The sequence below is a fragment of the Euprymna scolopes genome, chromosome 21 (genome assembly GCF_053919585.1).
Source record: "Euprymna scolopes isolate OS-2025 chromosome 21, ASM5391958v1, whole genome shotgun sequence".
NCBI lineage: Eukaryota > Metazoa > Mollusca > Cephalopoda > Sepiida > Sepiolidae > Euprymna > Euprymna scolopes.
The window spans coordinates 60530174-60555490 of record NC_136502.1 but is presented as its reverse complement, the minus strand read 5'-3'; the positions used below and the strand labels follow the sequence as shown (position 1 = coordinate 60555490).

The window sequence follows — 25317 nt, the reverse complement described above, 5'->3', positions numbered from 1 at the left end:
GAGTCCCCTTTCTCTCACTATGACCTACAAGCTCTTCACTGGATATGGCAGCAACACTCAAGCATAAGATGCATCTAACTTTTATACAGAAAACGTGAGCAAAACCCAAAGGAAAATAGGCAATATATTTTCAATGGCCATTATAATACATTTAGGCCTGAAACTGGATCAAAATTTCATTTTCTATGTATTATATGTTATTGTACAATGTTGCGGCTACAATGAGGCTTTTAATGAATGCAACAAGTTTGACAAAGAATAAAATACAATTTGTGGGTGGGAAATCACAGCCAATAAAAATATATATGTAAAAACTGAATAAGATGTGGATTAAATATAATGAGATAGAAATATCAACATCTGCATTGGTGAAAGATCTGAATATTTATGTTTCTTCCTGGTTGTTTATGCGTGAAACAATTGTCATGTTACACTGAATTATCTTTAAATTCAGTAAGAAAAATGAATAAGGACTTGACCGTTGAAATGTAAATACCATTATACCATTGTTTATTATATAAATATATAAGTAAAACATCATTTTACATATTTTTAAATTTCAGAATCAATGAGCTTATTCTTTTGAAATCTGGAACATTCTATGCATTATATAGTGGAACCAAAAAGAAAGTCTGCACTTGTCATTTTTTCCAAAATCACACATTTAAGCTAAATTGAATGTAATTATTTAAACAACATATACCTCATTTGATTCGCCTTTTATTCCTCTATAATTTTACCTGTTCATATTTGACTTTTAATTGAAATATTCTAGTGTTCACATCAATTTAAAAAAGATAACTTTAAATCAAGAAGGCAAAAAGAAACTCCGCACAATGTAAAATTGTTATTTAAATGTAACTTCAAAACATTTATGCAACACAACAGGAACACAATGAACTAGTTATTATTTACTAGCAGAGCCCTTCTGTAATTTGACAGCCTGCAATCTTTTGGGCATTCCTTGAATTAGTGTGTGGCAATACCCCGGTTAAAAAAGCATCCACCTCTGTTTAATATTTTGTCCAAAGTTCTTCAGATTTGAAATTTTATCATTGTGTAGCTGTTGTTTGATGTTTAGAAAAAAAAAGGGGGGAGGGGAACTAGCACTCCCTACCTCCCTCCAACTACCTGACGTCATTTTCAGGCAGCTTTCTCATTTTCTGACATTTTGGGCTTCCGTAGAATCCAAACTTAGATGACTTTGCTTGTATTTGCTGAAGTGAAGCTAGAATCTCTCGCTTTTGGGGGCTAATTAAGCTATTTTTTGTGCAAACAAGGTGTTTTTTTTATTTAATTCAATATCTTAGGATTTAGTAATTGTTTTTGAAATAGACTAAGAGGATTTTAACAATTAATTTTTTTATTTTACAATGAATTTATTTAACTTCAAAATTTAGCTGAATTTGTCAGCTTCCGAACATAGCCGTGAAAACATTTTTTATTATAACTTTTCACATGCACAAATATTTTTTTCCTTATGGAAATTAACTTGTCCCCCTATCTTTTTTCTGCCATTATTGGCCGTACCTAGATTTAAGCAAATATAAGTTGTTTTTGAACAAAAGTTGTTTACTCATCGGCTAAAACTGAAACAATGGCTTAATTACTAACAATTACGTACGGTTCAATTAGTTTTAGCGTTGAAAAACTCACTGATTTGACAAGCAAGCAAATTCTTTTTTCTCATACTTTATTTACTGTTGTGTGTGCAAAAAAAAAAAAAAAAAAATTCCAGTCTTCAAAAGTCTTTAAAAATTTAAATGTTTATTTATTTTTTATTATTGAATAGGCATACCTCCATTTCACTATTTACCGTAAAGAGAAGAAAACTTTTTTAATGGTAGACTAAAAACGAAGTCACTTGATAAAAGAGGCTAAAAAGAAGGGAAGTAGATTAGGTTGCATAATAACAAGGGAAAGGAATATAGAATCCCTTCAAAACACTCAAGCGATAAATTCAGAGGCAAAATAATCGAATTTAAGGGTAGTGATGGACCCAGTCATCCATGCTGGAAATGCCACAAGGCAGTGGCGTAGCAAGGGCGGGGTGGTCCGCCCCGGGTGGCACATTCCAAGGTGTGGCATTTTGAGAAGGTAAAAAAATAAAAATAAATGAAAGCTAACAAAAAAAAATCTGAAATTTTATGCCAAAAAGGTTGTAAAACATCGGGACTTTTAGAGATATCGGAATAAGAAAAATGTGTCCCTATTTTATGAGCGGCACACATCAAGGCCGGTATTTTGAGAAGTTAAAAATAGAAAATAGAAAAAAACAAATAAAAGCTTACAAAAAAATAGGAATTTTTTTTCCGAAAAGGTTGTAAAAAATCGGAACTTTTGGAAGTATCGGAATCAGAAAAATGGGCCCCTTTTTTACGAGCGGCCCATGTCAGGAGGAGGGGGGGCGGTGTTTTGAGAGGTTAAAAATGGAAAAGAGAAAAAATAAATAAAAATAAATAAAAGCTAACCAAAATATCTTAAATTTTATACTGAAAAGTTTATTTAAAAATCGGAACTTTTGGATGTATTGAAATCGGAAAAATGTGTCCCTATTGTAAGAGCGGCACATGTCAGGGTGCAGCATTTTGAGAGGTTAAAAATAGAAAATAGAAAAAATAAATAAAAGCTAACAAAATTTTTTAAATTTTTTACTGAAAAGGTTGTAAAAAATTTTCATCTCTATTTTTCTCGTTATGTACTGATTATTATTTAATGAAACCTATATGAAATATGTTCCTTATTGAATTTTAAAGATTTTCTATTCTGAAAGAAGTTTAAAAAAATTTAATCTAAAAAAGTTATTTTTAAGTTTTTGTTAAAAAAATTCAGATTTGTATTAGAATCGGAAAAATGTCTCCCTATGGTACAAGCGGCCCATGTCAGGGGCGGCATTTTGAGGGGGTAAAGATAGAAAAATAAATAAAAGTTAAAAAAATATCTTAAATTTTATATCCAAAGTTTTGTAAAAAATCGTAACTTTTGGAGGTATTGGAATCGGAAAAACATGTTCCTATTGTACGAGCGGCTCATGTCAGGGGGCGGTATTTTGAGAGGTTTAAAATAGAAAATAGAAAAAATAAATAAAAGCTAATAAAAAAGTTAAAATTTTATCCCGAAAAGGTTTGAAAACATCGGAACATTTGGAGGTATCGGGAACAGAAAAATGTGTTCCTAATTTACGATTCCAAAACCGATTGTTTGAAATTTTTAATTTAATTTTTCATTATTGGTACTAATGATAAATATTTATTGTTTTTAAATTATCACTAAAACTCAAATGATTATAACATCAAAATACGATGTTAATTTATTTTATTTGTAAAACAAAGTTTTAAAAAAGTTGCATAAATTCTCTAAATCACCTTTCAAAAAAACCAGTTGATTTACAAGTTCAAAAAAATGTTGAAAAATCAAACAAAACATTTTTGTCAAGAGAAATACTTTAAACATCACTGATAATTAAATGATACAATGGAAAATTAGCAACAGAAAATTACGTAACTTTGGGACCAAGCGCTAGGCGTGTCAGAAGTTGCCATTAAAAAAGCGTGATTATTTAGACTCACTATCTTTCAAAGCTTATAACAATATGAATAATATAATTTAAACCCTAATTTTTTTTCAATAAAAGGAGAAAACATCAAACTTTAAAATAATAAAAGGTTTTATCGAAAAAATACAATATTTTTTAAAATCGGTTTACTTTAAAAAAGATTTCACGAAATTCAACAAATTTTAACTTAATCTAAATATAATAAACATATATAAATTCAAAAAAATCACTCACCTATATAAAATACTAATCAATGGATGCTTTCATTCTTCATTTATGAGAATTTGTCCATATTTACACAAGTTAGAAAAGTATTTCATCAAAGGCATGAAAATTGTTAAACAAAATGTTTTTACTATAGGCTTTAAAAATAAAGGTACAAGATTCAATTTGAAATTTATTTATCTTCAAAGTGCACTTTTATAAATTTTACAAACTAAGGTATAAAAATTTAATTTAAATTGAATCAAAAAATTACCTTGGATTTATTTTATGTAATGTACATTCTGTTGCACTTTTAAAAAAAAACCATTGAAAATTTTATATCTATATCATTAATTGCTAGATGAAAGATAATATTTTTCTCAAATGTTTTCCTTTTAATTGATTGAAAATAATGAAACAACTAAAAATGCATTTCTCTTTTACAACAAAGCCGATTTGCATTTGTCATTAGTTGGCAAACTGCTATTTGAATATTTTTTAAACATTTGAAAATAATTAACGATTGTTATGCAAAAGAAAAACGGTATAGTTAAAGTCCCTTCACCATTTTAAACATAATTTTCTAAATAACATAGTTACTATATAGAAAACAATTCTTAACTTAAGATCAAGTGTGAATGTATTCTTAACTATTCCATAGGTTCTCTCTACCGAAGAATGTTTACCTTAATAATCAATATTTGCCCGGTTATTACTACTGACAATGTTATAGATATATTGATTGATTTGTTTTAATACAAAAAAAACAAAAAAAAAAAAAAAACGAAACAAAAAACAAGATACAGATAATTATAATAGAAATATTTTTTACTAATATTGTGAGAATTTTAGACCAATACCCTTGGTTAAAAATGATATTTTCTTTTTGTTTTATTCGACTTTCATTTTATTTTATGCGATTGCATATGGACACCTTGAAAATCTTGCCGGAAAAAAGCACAAACAATTATTTTTAAATTTAAACTTTCGTACATTAATTTAACCTAAAATGATGAATAATCATTATTTCCAGGCTACTCTAACATTGTAGAAATGTTCACTAACACATAGTCTGACTGGCAAGATCCGACTTGCTGAAGGAAACAGTTGACAAAGTAGAGCAACATCTTATTGAGAAGGAAACTAAGAAGTGGCGGAAAATTCTAGCTAGATAGTTGAACATCAGCAGGTTTCTCGTCAAGCAGAATCTGGCAATAGGGGGTCACCAGGAAGACATCCATAATGATGAAAGTGATCAAGAAATCAGGGAATTTTTTAGAATTGATAAATTTATTGGCCAAGTGTGTGCTCCGTGAACATTTGGTGAAAGTTAACCTGGGAAAGAAAATCGCTACTTCTTATCTGTCACCAGAAATTCAAAATGAATTTGTGAGCATTTTGGCAAAGCAGGTGAGAAAGAAAATCATCAATCAGATCAAAGAAGGCAAATGTTTTTGTATGATTTTTGATATCACTCCTGATGTATCTTACAAGGATCAGATGAGTGAGGTGTTGCGCTACGTAAAAATTGACGAAAATAAAGTAACAATGGCGGAGTCGTTTCTCCACTCCATCGAGACAAAAGGTAAAAGCACGGAGGACATTTCTAAACTGATTTTGAGAGAACTGGAGAACGATGGGATTCAGATTAATGACTGTATTGGCCAGGCATTTGACAATGCTGCTATTATGGCATGCCACCGATCAGATGTGCAGAAACGAATCTCCAAAATCAACCAAAAAGCTCTATTTGTGCCATGCACTAACCATTCATTAAATCTGGCTTGTGTACATGCCGCTTCTGTAACGGTTCACTCTTTTACAATTTATGGCATACTGGACCGGTTAATCTCGTTCTTTTCTGCATCTACACATCACTGGGATGTCTTGATTAAGTTGACCAGTCTAAGTACCAAAAGGACTATGGAAACAAGATGGAGTAGTCGAGCAGATGCTGTAAATGATGTGGTAAAAAATTATTGGAAGTCGTCATTGTCCTGGAACAGCTCACAGAAGAAGGGGAAAATGCAACCACAAGATCAGATGCATCTTTAATTCTCAACTCGGTATTGTCATTTCCGTTATTTCTGAGCTTTTGGAAAACTATTCTCTCAGAAATCAATGATGCCCAGAAGTATCTTCAAGAAAAGGGGCTGGATCTGCAACAAAGTTCTGTCTGATGGTGTTGAGAGATTGGCTTCTTCAGAATAGAAAAAAGATGGTGGGCACTGCAATAAACAAGTCAAAAAAATTCTGCTCTGAAATAGGGCTAAGCATGGAGCATCTTATTCACAAAAAGAAACGAATGGGTGGTGAATGATTGATGCAGCACTGAGGTTTGATACTGAGTTGAGATGGGAAATGCTGTCTGTCATAGGCAAGTTGACTGAAGAAATATCTTGCAGATTTCAACAAGTTCACAATCTTGCAAGTAAATACGCTTTTCTTACACTATCAAATCTGCTTGATGGTAATTATGATTGTCAACTTGGTGAAGTTAACGAAGATATAGAAAAAGATAAATTCTTTGCCGAAAGGAAGAGATTACAGTATTTTGTGAAAGCTTCAGGAAAAGAAAAAATCAATGGACCTCTTGAACTTTTGAACTTTATACAGAGATACCAACTTGGGGATTCCGTCCCTAACATTGTAATCTTGCTTCGCATTTTTCTTACTCGAGCTATTAGCGTTGCCAGCTGTGAGTGCTCTTTCTCAAAACTGAAACTCATAAAAAACTACTTTCGATCAAAAATGAGCCCAACAAGGTTTACAGACTCAGCAATCCTCTCTATAGAGAGAGAACTTGTCAAGAGTGAATTTTGATATAGTTGTTGATAACTTTGCCGGAAAAAAAAAGTATGTTTATAAATTTTCAACCGACTTGATGCCTTGTGATAGTTCTCTCACAAAAAATAAATTTATAGCTTTATTTTCAATCCATAAATACATTCATTTAAAAAAATTTTTTTAACTATTTTATAAAGGATTGAAACATTAACAACAACAAATTTCTTAACTTTCGCACTTAAACTGAGCGATTATACACTTGGATTTCAAAGAGCATGGATACAAGATGTTATTTTTCTCTTCGGGAGGCTCGCCCTCTTAATAATAACATTATGAAGAAAAAGAAAAGAAAACTATTCTCCTTGATACAGTCATGTTTTTTTGTAAAAATTCGGAAATAACACGAAAAAAGTAAATAAAAATGATTTAATCATTTTTTAACCTTTTCATGTTTTCAAATGTTCTCATTTAAATTTATATTAAAAAAAAATGTGCAGGCCTAAGTTATTCCAACATTGAAAATAAAAACAAACAGTTTTTACTTTAGATGTTCAAAGTCCAAATGAAAAGGATGAAGTACACCATTTTGATAGCAATTCAATAACAAGAGAAGATAATTTGAAATTCGACTTTTTGTAAATAAAAATGTACTGGTAAAAATTGATGATATAAACAGTTTCTTTAAAAAATTTGAATAAAATCAGTGTGTTTGTGTGTGTGTGTGTGTGTGTGTGCCTCATAACCTTCATATGTATGCTTGAATTAAGGTAAAACACACATTATACAAAGGAAAATGTTCCCAAAATATAACATACAGAACTTCCATCAGACCATACTGATGCAAATAAGAATATAATAATCAAGAAACAAAATATAAACAGAAACATACATAAATCCTGTTCCATTAAATATTCAGCTGATAATATTTGCAAGTTGTTGATTGATCTTTATAGTCATTTCAAAGAAGTTTATACACACACACGTACACTTACAGATCGCTCGGCATTGGCCATCATAAAATATGCTTTAATATATTTTAATTTATGCAGATTTCATATTGATTATTATATTGCATCCTCTATATAGTAGTAATTCCAAAAGTTTTTAAAAAAAATTATGATTTTGGTGCCATCAGAGAGAACTGAAACCAAAACAATTAGCACTTCAGTCTTATTCCTTACAATCTGAACCATCAAGAGTCATTTATAGTCTTGATGGACATCAAGACTATAAACATTAACCCACATTAATGTATAAATGTATATTTGTGCATGCATAAAGAAGCACTTTACGTCAACTTACGCCTGCCAAGTTTCAATTTTATCATTTTTGACCTCTTAGCAGCTATTTTTACTGGCTAAAAAAAGCAAACTGAATGTGTTCCACAGGTTCGAATTCCCTGTAAGTCTGTAGACCAACAATTGACAAAGGCGTTTGATAGAGACCATTCTTTAGGCAGACATGGTCACTTTTATATATATATATGTATATACATATAAAGTTGCATCTTTTTCTCGCTCTTACATTGATATTAAAAGCTTACTTTTTCTATTTAAGAATTATTAAAATAAACTTTTTTATACACTCAGTCATAGATATGCAAGTTACCTGAAGGTTAACTAATTTGCATATCCTTTTAAAAAACGAGCGTTAATTAATTCCTTATTTTTTATGGTTTCTTATTAAATCATTGATTTCATTTCACTATTATGCTTAATTCTTTTTATGCATAGTTTCTACATTCTGCATAATTATGTAGAATTTAAGATGAAAATGTTCTAGCACATGGAAATATTTCTCTCTCTACATAAAGTCACCTTGTCGATGTGTGTGAAAAGTCTCTGAATATTTGGTCTACACAGTTGAAATTTGATAGTGTATTTGGACCTGTAGCACACTGTCTATTTAGTTTTTAACCAGTAAATAAATTGCTAAGGGGTCAAAATTGAGGAAAAAATTGCTAAGGGGTCAAAATTGAGGAAAAAATTGCTAAGGGGTCAAAATTGAGGAAAAAAGAAAAACATTAACCATGGCTTGGTTCAAGTCGACCATGTCTGTTTTTTTTTTTTTTTTTGTTTTTTTTACGCATGTGCTAATTAAAAGCTATAGGTTAAACAACGTTATTTTTGCAGTTTTTGTATACATACGGATTTAGATCATATGCTAACCAATGAGCTGGAGAGCTATATGTTCTGATTTTGATTCTAGCTGATAACACGCAAATCATTTGTTTTTTTACTTTTGAAATAACTATTAATTATATATTGGGTACAATATAATAATTGATGTAGAATTGGCTCTATAATAATAAATACAAAACCTGCTTAAATTAAAATATATTTAAGCATAATTAAATGTATATAAAGGCGACCTTGTTTATCTGTCTGAAGAACGGTTTCTACCAAACGACTGTCAATCTTTGGTATACAGACTTAAAACTTGATATATAGGGGATTTGAATCTGTGGAATAAATTTGATTTGATTTTTAGCTGATAAAAACAGCTGCTAAAAGGTCAAAATTGGGGGGGGGGGAGTTGGCAGACATAAATCGACTTTAAATGCTTTTCTACGCATGCGCAAATATACATTTATATGTTAAAGTTGGTTCATTGTTTAACTAATTCTCATCCATCTGACGGTAGCTCAAACGGTAACGACTAAGCACTAAATGTTTTGGTTTCGATTACAACCAAAGTTATATTTTTTTTAAATCACTACTATATATCGAGTACACTATAATAATCAATTGAGTATTGACTCTATAGTATGAAATTTGCATAAATTAAAATATACTATTTAACTGTATTTTACGACTGAGTCATTCTGAGCAGCCTGCTAGTGTGTGCGTGTGTATTATATATATATTATTCAGGTAGATAGTAAAGTAATTTTTATTTTATTGCTTTTGACAAGTTATTTATAGAAATTTTTAACCCATTTTTCGTTGTTAACTAGAATGTACCTACCTTTGCCAACAAAATAAATAATAAACTTATTTAAAAGACTACTTATTACTCCCTACCGTATCTCTGGAGTTTTCTGTCGATACTGCTATAAAGACGAGGTTGATTCTCTTTGCATAACAGTCAAAATGAATGCAGTGAAATTGTGACCAATTCTCGTCTGAATATGTATGCAGGTTTCTCGCATCTACGTGACTCTATACATTGATTGTGTTTTATTATTTACTATTAATCGAGTATATATTGAAATAAAAAAATGCAATAGTTAAAAACAACCTTTAAAAATTTCTATTAAAAAATAAAATTGCAAAATGAAATCCATCACAATGCATGTTGGTTTCTTTGTAAGCCAGTAATTAGTTAAAAAAAATAAAAAATAAAGAAATGAAACAAAAATGAAAAACAAATCCCTGGTAACGCCAGTTTTTAATAAATAAAGATATATACTAGTCTACATTTTCAGGCTATCATATAAAATGAAAATAACTGGCGCTCAAAAGGTCATACTCCCAGGCATTACTCCCTCTTAGTAGGGTGATTTATTGCAGATCGCCTGTGGCATCTTCATTGGGGAATGTCGAAAGATTCGAGTACGACAAATTTTGCATCGATTCAAAGTATCTCCTTTTTGTGGATAGCTACATTTCCCACTATAACCTGACCTTGTGTCTAACTTTGTTTACTTTGATTTAGTGGAGTATAAGACGAACCATAAAGTCTAAACTTTGATGCAAATCTGAAGTTATTTTCTCATCGCCATTTCAAAAGTAAATCAAAAGGGTACTTTCAAATTTCGAAAGGTCACAATAGGGTAAACCTTCACATTTTGCCTCTACTCCATCGAAATCAAGAAAATAAAAACCGAGATTCTATCATATTTTTTTTCTTATATAATTACGTCGACACGCTGAAAAGCTGAATTTTTAAAAATATTTTTAACTTTGGAGAAAGGAGTTCACTTTCCTATAGAAATTCAATTCACCATCCACTTCTTGACCACAGAGCAAAGAAAAGAACAGAAAGAATAACAATTTTTTCAAAATATTTGCTATCTTGAAAATAAAAATGGTTACTTGTTCTGTCCTATATATGGTCAAAACCTGGATGATCACTTTTATGAGCCCTCACTCTAAAGTTTCATATTCTTAAATTTTAATGTATTTTCAGTGTTAATCGTACGAACAATAGAATTTTTTTTTTTTTAATATTTTTCCATTGTGGCGGGGGTAGGGAGGCGAAAGGTAAAAATTTACCCATAAAAGTATTCCTAACAGATAAAAATAAAATAAACACCTTACTAATTGTTGGCTGAAATCAAAGTTTAAGGAAGCGATAATTTTTGTGCTCCTAAACCTGTCCGCAAATATAAAAGGAACTTTGTGTGTGTGTGTGTGTGTGTGTGTGTGTGTGTGTGTGTGTGTGTGTGTGTGTGTGTGTTGGTTCCATATAGACCCCGCAATGGCTGGGTCAATCTTTTTATGAAATTTCACACAAATGTACTTTATGTATTTGGCTGTGAGTATCGATAATCGAAAAATAGGCGATTTTGACCAAAGTAAACGCCTTCTACAGCCTAACATCACAAATGCATTTGAGAAGCTTTATTACCACATAAGCAGAAAGGTCTGAATATGATGAGCGTGTTCGACATATTTCTGCTTAGAACACACGTTAAAAAAAAGTTAAGTACTTAACTTTTTCATTTTAAACTTTAACCGTTATATATAAAATAATTTTGTAAAAGCAACATGCAATTCAGTGCAATATAGACTACAATATATTGTGGACTAAGTCACCAAGGGAAGGTATCTGAAGCTTCCTCCATGCAGTTGCAGTACTGCGATGGGTCCCCAACCAGAGCAGGTAATTATTAGATTGAAAAATGGGTGAATTCGCCTATTTCGATGACAATAAAAATATTTGGAGGGGGGGGTATTCGTTGATCATCAACCAGTATAAATTAATGAATTACATACAATAAAATAAAAATTAGATCAATAAATACTTACAAATATCTGTTGTTGCTATTATAACCCATGTTGAACGTCTTGTGTTTTTAATTTCAAGTTCACAATAATAATCGAAAATATCTTTTGACGCTACTGTCAAGTTATTTAGTTTTTGGAATTGCAGTAAAATCAAAAGTTTTTGCTTTTTAGTTTTTGAAAGCATAAAAACCCAATTAATTGTCCCCTTTTGTTAGACACGGTTTTTGTTTTAAATACATGTAATAATATAGATAAATCCGTCGACACACAAGACCTGCGGGGTGGGGTAAAAGAACGTCTTGCGTGTGTGTCTGTGGAGAGGACGCGAAAATTTATGGCTTAAAATCGCTAATAAGATATCCAACCAGCAAAAGCAATTCTCACCACTTTGACGGTCATTATTGGTTCTTTTTTTTCTCTCTTAAAAAAGAAAAAGAGTACAAAAAAGAGAAAAAGATAGAAAGAATGGTTGTTGTGTTTATGCGTTATTTCCTTTTTTTAAACTCTGGGTTTTGTTGAGAAATCAGGTTATTTTTACGCGAGGCATGACTCAGTTTTACGACATGAATTTAAGTACGTTCGTCGTTGTGTCCATGTATGTGTACGTGTGTGAAGAACGGAAAGGATTTTTCCATGTGTGATTGTCGCTTTTTCATTTTGAGAGGGAGAGAGAAGAGGAGGATGGGGGAAGTTGGAAAGCGTCATCCGGACGGAAGAGGAGGGAAAACTAGAGAAAACGAGACTCGTCCGGCAAGGTAGGATACTGGACGACGACGAGGCTACTACCACCCACTCGCTCGCTTCTTCAACAGTCAAGTAAAAAGCCTGTGGCTCACACGAGAAAGATGCGAAATTGTCTCCCAAACTAACTGGCGGGAATAGTAGGCGTGCAGCTTTTACTCCGACAGCAAAAGCAAGAAAGACGGGAGCAGCAACAAGCAGTATCACCCCCACCCACCCCACCTTTTCTAGCTTCGTTCTCGGCACTCAGTTCGATAAAGTGGAAACTGACTTGACAGTGACGCCAGTCATCCCTCTCGGGATAATGTATGGTCAAGATCGGGCGCTATTTTACAATTTGTCATTGTGCAGAGGAAGACAACTATCGTTTACTAAGCGATTCGTTCACGATTTGTAAAAAAATTTTTAAATATTAAAAATCGTACAAATGTTTTTAAGCTTAGTTCTACAGAAAATGTAATTTTAATTCGTTTGATATGAATTGTGTTTTGTTTTGGCTTATGTGTTTTCTGGTGTTGTGTACTTTCATCCAATAAACTTCTCTGGGTAGGAATTTCAAACTGTAAAAACATTTTTACCTTTGATGTACCTATTTACTATGCCTCTCACGGGACAGAGTTAGACACCAGGGTCGTTTTTTAACGCAGAGAAAAGGTACAAAAATAAAAATTGTCTCAGTCGTGAAGGATTTCTCCTCCACCGAAAGAGAACAAGAAATAGAAGTGCAGCATCTGAAGAACAGATACTACACTTTGATCTTGACCAAAAGGCCAATTTACCTTTGATGTAAATGGGACAAAATCATTGTTAAATTACATACAAATAAATTACAAAAATGCCACATAACAATATTAAAAAAATAATAAAAATATTTGGGTAAATATAGGGATACGGCACGTTACAACAGAACACCGACCACTCTAATTTGTCTTTTAAGGGTAATCGAGGTCGATGACAACGAATCTGATAATCAAACCCGTCGCAAAGTTACCGTTTGCATGGTATTAACCCCTGAACCCAGGGACTATTTTCCGCCATTTTACAGCTTCCGTTTACGCTACGCGCAAGCGCGCGGTAACATAAATGACGGTAGTTGAGTGTGCCTCCACGTAGCAAACTACCTTTTCACATGGCGTACGAATCTTTTGTGGAACATTTAAAATATGAAAAAGAAGAAAAGCACTCCAAGTGCAAGGCAAGGGTAGTGTCGGTCGGAAAGACTTTTTTTTTTTAGAACAGAATTAAAAAAATAAATTTTTTTCATTGGCGGATAATTTAAAATTCGAAGAAAGAATTGTCTAAAACAAAATTTAAAAAAATACATAGCACTTTGGGGGGGATTTTTTTTTGTTTTTCGTACGTAGTTTTTAATGCGGTTTACAAAAACATAAGCACCAAACAGTTTTATGTTTTTCGTTATTTTTTCCTCGGGGGGGGGGGGGGTAATTCAATTATAGAACTTGTGTGGCTTAATATGTGCTTCAACCGTTTTTCCGGAAATAACGCGCCGACATTTACCGAACCCCCCCCCCCCCCCAATGTAAACAGAAAAATCTAAAAATGCTTCGGTAAATGTCGGCACGTTACTTACGGAAAAACGGTTGGTACTTATACAGTTTAATCAAGATATTAAAAAAAATGAAAATATCGGAAAAAGGTTATATTGTACGTATCCGTTTTGAACTGAAGATTTCCGAAAAAAAAATTTCACTTAATTTGATTGAGTAATTTTTTTTTTTTTTTTTTTTTACAGCGGAAAAACGTTTTCATGACAGCACATTGAAGGCAGACGTCTTGAAATTTTTTAAATTTTTGTTTGGATTTTAGAAACGCCACGGGTAGATAACTCGGTTTAAAACGCTGACACTCCCTCCCCATCTTTAATACTAGCTTTTCTTCCTAAATATCAAACCTTTTTCTCGGTATCATAAGAAATTGTTCTTTCGCTGTAAAACTACTTCATGAAATTAAGTGAAATTTTTTTTTCCGGCGAAGTTCATTTCATAACGGATACGTACAATATAACCTTTTTTTTTTTTTTTTCGATATTTTGCCCCAACACCATCCCCGCCTCTTCCACGAACGTAAACAGAAAACAGTAAAATCTCCTAAAAATGTTAAAATGTATTCTAATCGGTAAATATCGGCGCGTTACTTACGGAAAACGGTTAATTAAACTGCAGAAGCACCTGTTAAGCCAGACAAGTTTTATAATTGAACCCTCCCTCCCCCCAAAAAAGAAAGAAAAACATAAAAATGTTTGGTGCTTATGTGTTTGTAAACCGCATCAAAAACTACCTAAGACAAAAAAAAAAAAAAAAAAAAAAAAAAAATCCCACCCAAAAGTACTGTATTTTTTTAAATTTTGCTTTAGACAATTTTTTCTTCGAATTTTAAATTATCCGCCAAAGAAAAAAAAAAATTTTTTAATTCTGTTCTAAAAATAAAAAAAAAGTCTTTCCGACACTACCCCCCCCCTCACTTGCAATACTTTTCTTCTTTTTCATACTTTAAATGTTCCACAAAAGATTCGTACGCCATGTGAAAAGACAGTTTACTACGTGAAGGCACACTCAACTGCCGTCACGTAACTGTCAGCATAAATGGAAGCTGTAAAATGGCGGAAAATAGTCCCTGGGTTCAAACGGTAAATTTGCGACGGGTTTGATTATCAGATTCGTTGTCAGCGACCTCGATTACCCCTAAAAAACCCAATTAGAATGGTCGGTGTTCTGTTGTAGCGTAACCCTATATTTACCAAAATTTGTTACTGTTTTTAGAGTACTTTAATCGATAGTATTCTGGAAAATTGATCTATTATATTAGTAAGTTATGAAATATATGGCAATTAAGCTACACAATCTTCAGCGTTTCATCCCCATAAGGAATTATAAATGCATAGAATTTGTGTTACATGTATTTTTATATCCAGGTGGTGTTTAACTAGTTAACCAGATTCATTTTTATTCTCACCCGCAGGTTCAACTGTCCAATGGCTGAGTTTCATTCAGACATAAATTAGTTGATATGTACTTTCTATTATGCTATATGTACTTTCTATTATGCTGTACTGTTTTCTATAGAATAGGAAATACATGTCAGCCAAACCTTTGACTGAAGCTCAGCCATGGATATATAAAAATAATATGTAACAAAAATTCTATGCATTTTAACTTTAAAATGCCTTATGGAGATGAAATGCAGAAGATTGTGCGTAGCTTCATTGCCATATATTTTCATAACTACTACCTAACTCTATTCACATATTGAGCACTGTTAAAGTAAATACAAAAAAAAAATCGATACATAAATTATATTTCCTCATAAGATTTTATAATGACACATAAAGTGACTTTGCTTGTCTGTGTGCAAAACGATCTCTAGTTTAGTTCTCATATAACACGAGTAGAGAAGTAGTTATTATATAACACGAAATCTTATAAATTAAAATATCATATTAAGCATATTTTACCACCTGGCAATGCCGGGCAGCCTGCTAGTATATTATATATAATGCCAATGTCCGTGATTCCTATAGATTAGATAGAATTCATGTAGATTCTCTAACCTAAAGTGTATTCATAAACTAAATTTGCCAGGGAAAACAATGGAAATGGTCATGAAAATTTAGCCCCCCACCCCACGTTCCAAGGAACTATTGAGACAGAACTCTTTCAAAGCCTCAAATATGTATATCACATTCTAATGAAAGTTAAGTCATATGTATCAGAGTTTTTAAAAATCTAGGTTTCTTTCGACTATATTAGAGGATGAAATGGGGAGGGGGGTCTTCAATAAAAAAAAATGTAATATGGTTAGTGAAAAAGGACATAATAGTGATCCATCATTCAATCCTAAGCATCGTCAGAACTAAAGATCCAGGACCATTTCCATTGTCTTTCCTGAATGCATTCAATAATCTATCTAAAAAATGAGTAACTGTTCCCTTAATGTCCTGGGCAGAATTCACATTCAAAATAGGAAGCAAAAAAATTTTTTAGCTTCATCCTGCAAAAGTTAAGTGCTGGTTGATTAATCAAGAAGAATCATTTTGCCCAATCAGACAAAGGAAGAAAATCGATTTCAGATTTTTTTAGATGCAGATTGATAATTTAATATTATTTAGATCATTCGGACTATTGTTCTCATCTTTGGTGATATTCTCACAACGTTTCAATCAATTTTATCTCTGACGAGGGCATCCTATCAAAATCGAAAATCTGTACAGAATTTTGAAGGCATCTCTTTAAGAGATGGAGATAACTTGTTCTAAAAAACATGGAATGATCCCCATCACAACAAGAATATGTGTTGCAGAGGCTAAGAACTAAAGCAATATGCAAATGCAAGGAATATATAACTTTTATATTCTAATTACATTCTTGGCAATCATTCCAATAGACCAAACGCTAACTTGCCAACACCAGGCCCTCTTTTGGCAGAATGGGGTATTGATTAACTTGATATTTTCAAGGGGGTGGTAGTGATCATTTATCACCAATCGCCTACTGGAAAATGCCAACAGCTCTATTCATAGCTGGGGGAGTTGGCTTTCCCCGACTTCTGATCTTGTGTCATATCTGGCTGCAGTGGGGAGCAAGCAAATACAAGTTATCACCAATCGACCTGCAAAATCTTTCATCTCTGCATGTTTTTTTTTTTACATGTTTCGTATTTGATTTGTGTAACAAGCAGTACTTAGTTTAAAAGAAAAACAATTATGACCTTCACCTTCACCGAGGTGCACGACTTGACAAAAAAAAAAAAAACAACTTCTTAATCAACTGCTAACGCACGCGTCACTGTAACGTCCAATGACAACAACAACAACCTTCTCACTCGACCTGCCTTTTATACCACTCTCTCAATCCCTCCTCTTGCGCATGCGCCCGGAGATTCCTGACAACCTCGAGACTTCCGCTTATAAAAACCCAAGTTTTGTTGTCACGCATGCCTACAAAAGGCACAAACACGTGGGCGTTTGTTTTGTTGGTAAGTACTACACTCCCCCCTGATCTGATGATCACATGGAGTGCACTCCGGGGGTGGCCTCTTAGTTCGCTGGCTTCTGCGAAGGGTGGTATTTACAATCTCGGATTCAGGTTCTGATTCTGGGTGTGGTTCTAGTTCTGGTTCTGACCCTTCCTGATCAGATGAACTACAACTACCACTCTCTTGCTCGGTGACCTCACTTATCAGCAGCTCATCATCTGATGATTCATCGCTCTCTGTAGTTGTGGGATGTACTTCACTAGCTGGGCGAAGATCGCACACATGGCGTGGGGTTCCATCAACAAGGACCGACTACTGGCTGACCACTCCAGATATTCGTCCTCGCTTGAATTTGGTGGTGCACCGGTTTCCAGGGGGTCTTACCCAAACTGGATCCCCTACCTTGTATTTGTCATGACTCTCCTCGTCGATTGGCTGGACAGTGTCAATGCCCTTTATTCTAACATGGTATGTGTGTATGGCATTGGCCTGTGCTGTTGTTAGTGTCTTCCCATCCTTTGGTGTGATGTTATACCAATACGTGGCCTCCGTAATGGTGCATTGCTTTCTGGTAGCAATTCTCTTGATGCTGCGATGGCTCCTCTCAGCAATGCCATTCCCTGATGGCACATGAGCACATCGCAGTCGTAATCGGACACCCCACTCATTCAACAACTGCCGAACTTGGTGGCTACAAAAAGCAGCTTCGTTGTCTATCAATATCTCTTCCGGCGCGCCCCGCTCAGAAAAGATAGATGACAGTTGGCGGACAACATTCGCTGAGTCCTGCCTGGTCATTTGCCGCCACACCGCAAAACGAGTGGGTCCACAGTCGATAAGGGTTAGAAAGGGCTTACCACTGTAATGGGTAATATCCATCGCTACTCGTTGCCACACATGCTCAACCCTCAATCGCCCCTTCTGCCATTGCTCAGGTGCAGGATCGATAGACTGGCATGCCTCACAGTGCTTGATGATCTGCCTGACATCTGCCCTTGTCACTGCTGGGTCCACACGCCTCGCAAAAATAAAAGTTAAATAAATTAGAATAACAACTTCTTGCAAGTCTTAATTTTTATGAATAATTAAGATGTTTTTCAAAGGTTTAGAATAAAAAGCTATCTTTGCGCAGGTATTATTTTTTATGAATAATTAAGTAGACATTTTTTTTTATTTAGTCATGAAAACTCTTTCAACAGAAAACTTAGCGCTTAAAATACATTACTGTTCTCAAAGTTTCGAAAAGATACCCACAAAGGATCAGAATCTCTTTCTCTATTATATATATATTCTAGCAAATGGGCAGTTTTTATGAGTGTAAGTTGAGGTTTGTGTGCCTCTGCAAGTGAGATTAGCCTTGTTGGACTTGGATTTGGTCGGGATAAGAAATCTCATTTACAAGTCTGTTGTTGAATAAAGGAGAAGGAACATCATTGGCACAAAAATAATAAAATAAACCTTTGTCACTTGTTTTAGAAACTGGAATTGTAATTTTATTTGGAAAGAAGATTCTTCTGTTGCAGCACTGACTGAGACCAATCAATTGACCTTACAACTGGTGTTGGAATCGAGCCATGTCGTTAGATCAGCACAACGATTGGATGATGATGGCTTATGCAGTAAACACAGTGTTCACAAGTGCATACACATGTATATAAGTGAAATGTTTAGACTTAGCTAGTATTTAAAATAAATCAAGTATATATATCAAGGCACAGGAATGGGTATGTTTGATCTGGCAGAACTGTGGTTCATTAAAATTGTAGGATCTGCGTTCGCACAAAGTATGGAAATAAAAAATTTAAAAATAAAAAAAAAACGTTTACAAGTGTTTTTGATATAGATGTACATAATACTTTGATAAGTATATTTTAACTTAAATAGGGATGGTATAATAAAATTGTGGAGTCTGCGTTCGCACCTGGCCTCCATAGAATGGAAATAGGCACAAACTTTAATAAAGACTTTTCATATCTATCTGCGTAAGTATACTTTGATAATTATGTTTCAGTTTGAAGAAATATGGTATGATAAAATTATGGAGTGTTCGTTCACACCTGACCTCCATAGAATGGAAATATGTCACAAAGTTTAACAAGGTCTTTTAATATAGATCCACAGAATATTGTGATAAGTGTTTCAGTGTGAACAGGTATGGTATAATAAATTATGGGGTTTATCTATTTTATTTTTACTTTCATCATATTTTGCTTTGGTTTTGATACCCCCAAATTCGAAGCTATCTCTTTACAACCCTTCCTTTTCATAACCTATCATACTTTAATAAATCAGAGTCCATTTTATGTAGGCTGTTTTTGAACCCAGTCAATGACGGGTACTTTTGCTAGTATATATATATATATATATATATATATATATATATATATATATATATATATATATATACATACACACACACACACACACACACACACACACACACTGGTAGGTTTGTAGGAAAGAATCAATCCACAATCATAAATTTTGTTTATATATATATTTTTATTTCAGCGAATGTTTATATCTTCATAGCACATTTCACAACCCAAAAAGAAAAATATTGTATTTGGTATATTTGGTTGTTCTCCAGAAACAATCAAATATTAATAACAAACTGACATCATATTCAAAAACAAAATAAAAAGGAAAAAATGTGATTAAGAAAGATAAAGAATGGCAAATCAAAGCCATGAAAAACCTGGCAATCAGAAATCTCCCACATTGGAAGTATATATTTTGGTGATGGAAGTGGATTGTAGAAACTATCCCTTCATGTTTTTTTATGCCACTGTTAAAACCTCATTCTAATTTCTTTTAACCTTTCAAGACAGCTTTAACTCTGCAGAACTTCTCATGCAAGAATTATAGATTTACAGATTTTTATGATTTGAATTTCACAAATTCACAAATGGACATTCTCCCCAATTGGATTCATGGATAACATGATCGGATCTATGCTTACCATTAAAATTCCAACCCTCCCCACTACTTTTGGATTTGTTACAGTTCTATTTTTTAGTTCATACATGGAATCCATGTTAAATATCCTTTTTAATCTATATTAGCTTTAATAAGATTATATCTCCCCTACTCTGATGTTTTCAAACTATTTGCTAACCAGTAAAATCATAGCTAGTCTATATACATGGTATTTTGCTAACTATTTTTCTCTGGGGATAAGAGAAATCCTTTAAACATTTGAATGTCTTGGTTCGAATAATAAATGTTAATTCTAATTAGCAAAATTTTAACTTCCTTCTTTTACCGATGCTCTCTTGAATATTGAGCATTTGATCGTCTTATAAATATAAGTATTAATATATTTTCTTTCAGTTACCAAAACTCTTCAGTTTGTAAACTTTAATTTCTGAACTATATGTATGATCAATCACTCAAAATCTGAATTGAGACGAATCAAGACAGCAGGTTTTGCATACAGAAAAGGCTGAATAGCTGAATAACAATAAATGCAATAAGTTAATATTTTTATGTCTAACCATGTGTTAAACGGAGTTATTTCCCTTGTATCAGCGACTTATGCAAAAGTGGCTCTATTCGCTCTAGACAAGCAAACACTTGAAATTATAAAATACTAACTGAATCCTATCGTAATTATTTGAAGTACTGGAGAAAAGGACATGAAGTTGTTCTGCTATTTCAAAGGAAAATTATGTCCTAAAATTATTTTTAGAGAAAAAAAGTGAATTTGTTGGCTGACAAAAATAGAGAAAAAGGAAGTGCAATACTTGTATTAACAGGATTGACGTAAATGATATATACTTTTTATTTTCTTAATTTTTATTTTGTTAAAAGGAAATGAAGAGAGAGCAAAGCGAGGCGTTGCCAAGAATGTCTATACATAACTTTATTTGGGAATTTCATACTTTTACATAAAATTCAATGCACTGGCTATGGCAAAAACTCGAAATAGTTTTTTTGGTGGTATGCAAGGAAAAACAGCCTCCCCCCTCTCTCTGTTTCTCTATATGTATACACACACACACGTCGATTGAGCACTGTGGGAAGTCAAATGATTAGCGGTTATTAGCAATACTGCAAAACTACTTGTAAACAAATATAACACTTTCTTACTGCTGCTTTTGTTTATATTTAAACAGCAAAGGTAATCACTTTGTTTCCTGACATATGTAACACCATTAAAAAGATGACATGCAATAGTTCAAATAATTGTATTTCCTTAAAATGTTGCAAATATGCCAGTTTATTTAATAGTTCAGAAAGTTTTTTTCTTACTATTTCAAACACAATACTAGATTGATTTTAACAACACGAATATGTTCAGCATGTCATCAAATCATATTAAAGAATATAGACAGATTTTTTATATAGGGACTTTTCAGGAATCGCCTTTTCAACAAAATTATCATGCCTGGGTATGACATAATTACCCCTACAAGATTTATTTCTCCACTTGTGCTGATGACGCAGTGGATAAAAAGTTTTGACTGCAATAAAAAAAATAAAAAAAAGTCTCGATTTTTAATCTGAATCTGAAGCACTGTTGATGACTAAATTTGAAAGTTGACTATTACCTGCTTTTTTAATATTTTTTTTAAACTGCAACTCAACATTCACCATTAAATTGATGACTTTTATAAGTTTTTGGGTATGCTGAAAACGAATATCACATTTAAATTTGAGGTGACTGAAAATAGCTTTATGGATATTAAGACCTTTATTTTCCAGGGTAATCCCTTATGTTTTCCCAACTGAATGCGCATGTGTCACAAAACACTCCTCCCCATGATAAGAATGGCGATGATCACTGAAATTTATTAAGTAATATATTTTAAAAAATGTCTTAATATCCAGAAAACAATAGCCAATAATTTTTTTGTGATAATTGTATTGTAAACATGGAAATCAACAATAATTTCCATAATATTTCCTTTGGAATTTCCTTCTTGCTCCTCGTTTCCCCAACTGTATCAATATGCAGAAATTAAAATGTAATGTGAACAAATATCTTGGTGTCTAACTCTCCAACCAGGTTACACCCTATAAATCTGTCACCTATCACAGTAGCCGCTTATGTTTTAGTGGAAATATGCTTTGTTTAAAGTGAAAAAAAAAAATTAAATTTTTTGCAAAGAATAATACAAAATATTAGTAATGGCAGAAAAACATGATGGTGCTTATTCCGAATCTATGCTGTGTCGTTAATATTGCTTAATTGACAACGATTTTGAATACCAAAGTAACACAGGAAAAGATCAAATGTACTGTCCCGCTTAGACTGTCCCCTCCTCTTCCTGACAAGCCAAAGCTACAATTAAAATAAATGCCCTCCATTCAAATGTTTAAAATTCATTAATTTAAATTTTAATAGTTCACATTTGGTCGACAGCTGTTTTTACAAACGGGTGATAGAATAAAATTCGTTAAAAAATACATTCCCTTTTTCAATATTAAATTATAGGTATGTGTAAACAAAAAACAAAAAACAAAAAAAAAAAACACGACTATGGTTCTTAAAAGACCCTTATCATAATCATTTTCTTTTTTAGTTTACGTTTAAATTTTTGTCATGTTTGAAAGAGAAAAAACAAAAGTTAGTCAAAAAAAAAAAAGTATATTTACGGGTTAAAAAAATTATAGTGAAATATGTTACCATAATGATTAAAAAATTTCATTGAAATTTCAGATTTGAATGATTCATTTAAATCTGAAATTTCAAAAAAAAATTATAAGTTAATAAACTAAAGTCTTAAAATATCGAACTGAAGAAAATGTAGATACTTTTTCACTAAAAGTTGCATAGTTACGTTAAAAAAAAGAAAAACTGTTTGCAGTCAAATGTAAATACAAAATTCCTGTTAATTTTCAAAACGTATGGAACACGCTTACTTGTTTAAATTTTGTGATAAAAAAGGAAATACATATTTAATTAGAATATGTTTGAATATACACAAGTAAGAACTTATTCATTTTTATTTTAAAAAATTCATATTTAACCTGGTTAAAGATTTTTTTATTCAGTAATACTGTAAAAATCATTGAAGACCTTTGTTTACCAATGTTTTTCCTTAAAATTTAAAATAAAAGTTTCGCAATGTGTTGTTCCAAAGTTTTTTCAGTACTAACTTCATACGGAGTCAATTTTAGCAATTACATTACTGGATTCATTTTTATTTTTTATTATTCATAAAAAAATTAAGCTAAAGCAATTCTTTATTTCTTTGAATATTTATTTCTTTGAAATAGAATTCAAATTAAAAAAAAAATTTATTAGTGAAAGTTATGAACTAACATTCTATTTTTGTGCCTTTCTATGTATTCATACTTCTTAATTGTTAGAAGAAATTATCCCATTAAAAAAAAAATTCATGGTCCAAGATCTCAATTTTTTTCATTTGTTTTTTTTTATTTTTATTTTCAAAATTAAAAAAAAAATCTTATGTTGATGTTCACAAGTTTGTGCATACAAACGAAATATTAGAATATCACATTCAAAATTTTCCTGGAAATTTATTAAAATCAGATGGCATATTTTTTTTTCAGTTATTTTTTGGTGAAAATATCGAATAAACAATGCTGAATTCAATGATAATATCATTAGTTTGAGAAATGAATGTTTTTTAGTGTTATATTGATTTCATTAATACGAACTTTATAGACCCTTTTCGTAATGTATGAGAAACATTTTCTTAAAAAAATGTTTACATCTTTGATACTTTATTTTCATAACAGCAAAAATAAATTCATGCTTTTTTTAGTACTTAAAAATATAACTTTAGTAAAAGTGTTTTTCGTTTACGCAAAATACATTTTCACCACGATTAAAAAAATGAAATCAATAGATTCCGTTAATTAATCAATACTGAAAAATACATTAAAGTTGGTTATATATGGAGTGTAAGTCAGTGTTCACCAATTCATAATCAGGATTTATTGATTTTTAAGACCAAGGTTGCAGGTGCAGGAATCTCTAGAAGTCGAAACCACCAGGACCGTTAAAGGTAAATTTAACAAGATCCCCGATTTACAGAAGGCTTCCACTGAATCATATCTACATCATGTGAATAACTTCAGAAAAAATTGCTGTATTGCAGTGAAACAACATTTATTTACATGTTTAAGAAATTCAAATTATTCCAATGTTTTTGCAACGAGCGTTCATTAGGCAGTCTTTGCTAATAAGTATCTCATGGAAAAAGCATAAAGTTTATAATTACTGATTTGATGAGGGACACGTTATTTTCTGAGAGGAGAAAGTCATTACGTTATGTAAGCGTGGTGCGTACATGTGTGTGTTAAAAAACAGTAGTTTGTTGAAAAGAAATAACTCTCGTCAGATATGGTAACTTTCCATTGTGAGAATTTAAAGTGCATGATGCGCGCAAAGTCATGTTAGGTGATTTTAACATCCCACAAGAATGGAGTCAGACATATATGCTGTGGACAGGGCAGCAGTGATGTTTACTCGTAAAACTGCATTCTGGACTGGTTTGATTTTCACGGGCAAAATCTTATATAGGCAAGTTCTAGAACATTCCAGCTTGTCTGTTGTATTACTGCATGTGGAACATAACGTAGTTCCTTTATTGCATGTGTGCGGATGGGCAAATTATGACGTTGTGTCTTTGCGCATTCTTCATACGCATGTATATTGAAAACAGTGATTGCTATGAGAATGTCTCTGCCGAAGATTTGTTCTGGCTGCATGTAGCGAATGCCACAGTTGATTTCTTGATCACCCTCTCTCTAAAATGGTGAATTTTTAATTGGAGGGAGGGGGTGAAAATGTTTTTACATTTTGAAGATCGACCATTCATTTTGCATGTATCTATTAAATTAATAACAGACTTTTCACAAATTCTAAAAAAAATATCAATTGGAATTATTTCAAAATGCTTTAATAATCTTCTGTATACTTAGGCCATTTTTTCACAAAAAGAGTAAATTGCTAAATTCAAATTCACACAATCTAATGATATCTTTCGACTATACTATGTGTATGATTTGCACATTCATTTTTAAAAAAAACATCTCTAACTATTCTTTTAGAATGTTGTTAAATTCAATGATTGATTGTAATCAAAACTATCCACCTCAAACAGTTTG

The 25317-nt window shown here is 32.3% G+C and overlaps 1 protein-coding gene across 5 annotated transcripts in view; it reads right to left on the bottom strand.

Moving 5' to 3' along the window:
- LOC145242406 (LIM domain kinase 1-like) overlaps positions 1-25317 on the bottom strand; it is a 339107-nt gene that overhangs the window by 80341 nt on the left and 233449 nt on the right. Inside the window, exon 1 of one of the 5 annotated variants that reach the window (XM_080105437.1) lies at positions 11521-12414. The exons of the other annotated variants lie outside the window; for them this stretch is intronic. Within the exon in view, the coding sequence (XP_079961563.1) occupies positions 11521-11549 (29 nt within the window). The 5' untranslated portion in view covers positions 11550-12414. Of the gene's footprint in view, positions 1-11520; positions 12415-25317 lie in introns of those variants that run through there. 5 annotated transcript variants of the gene reach the window in all.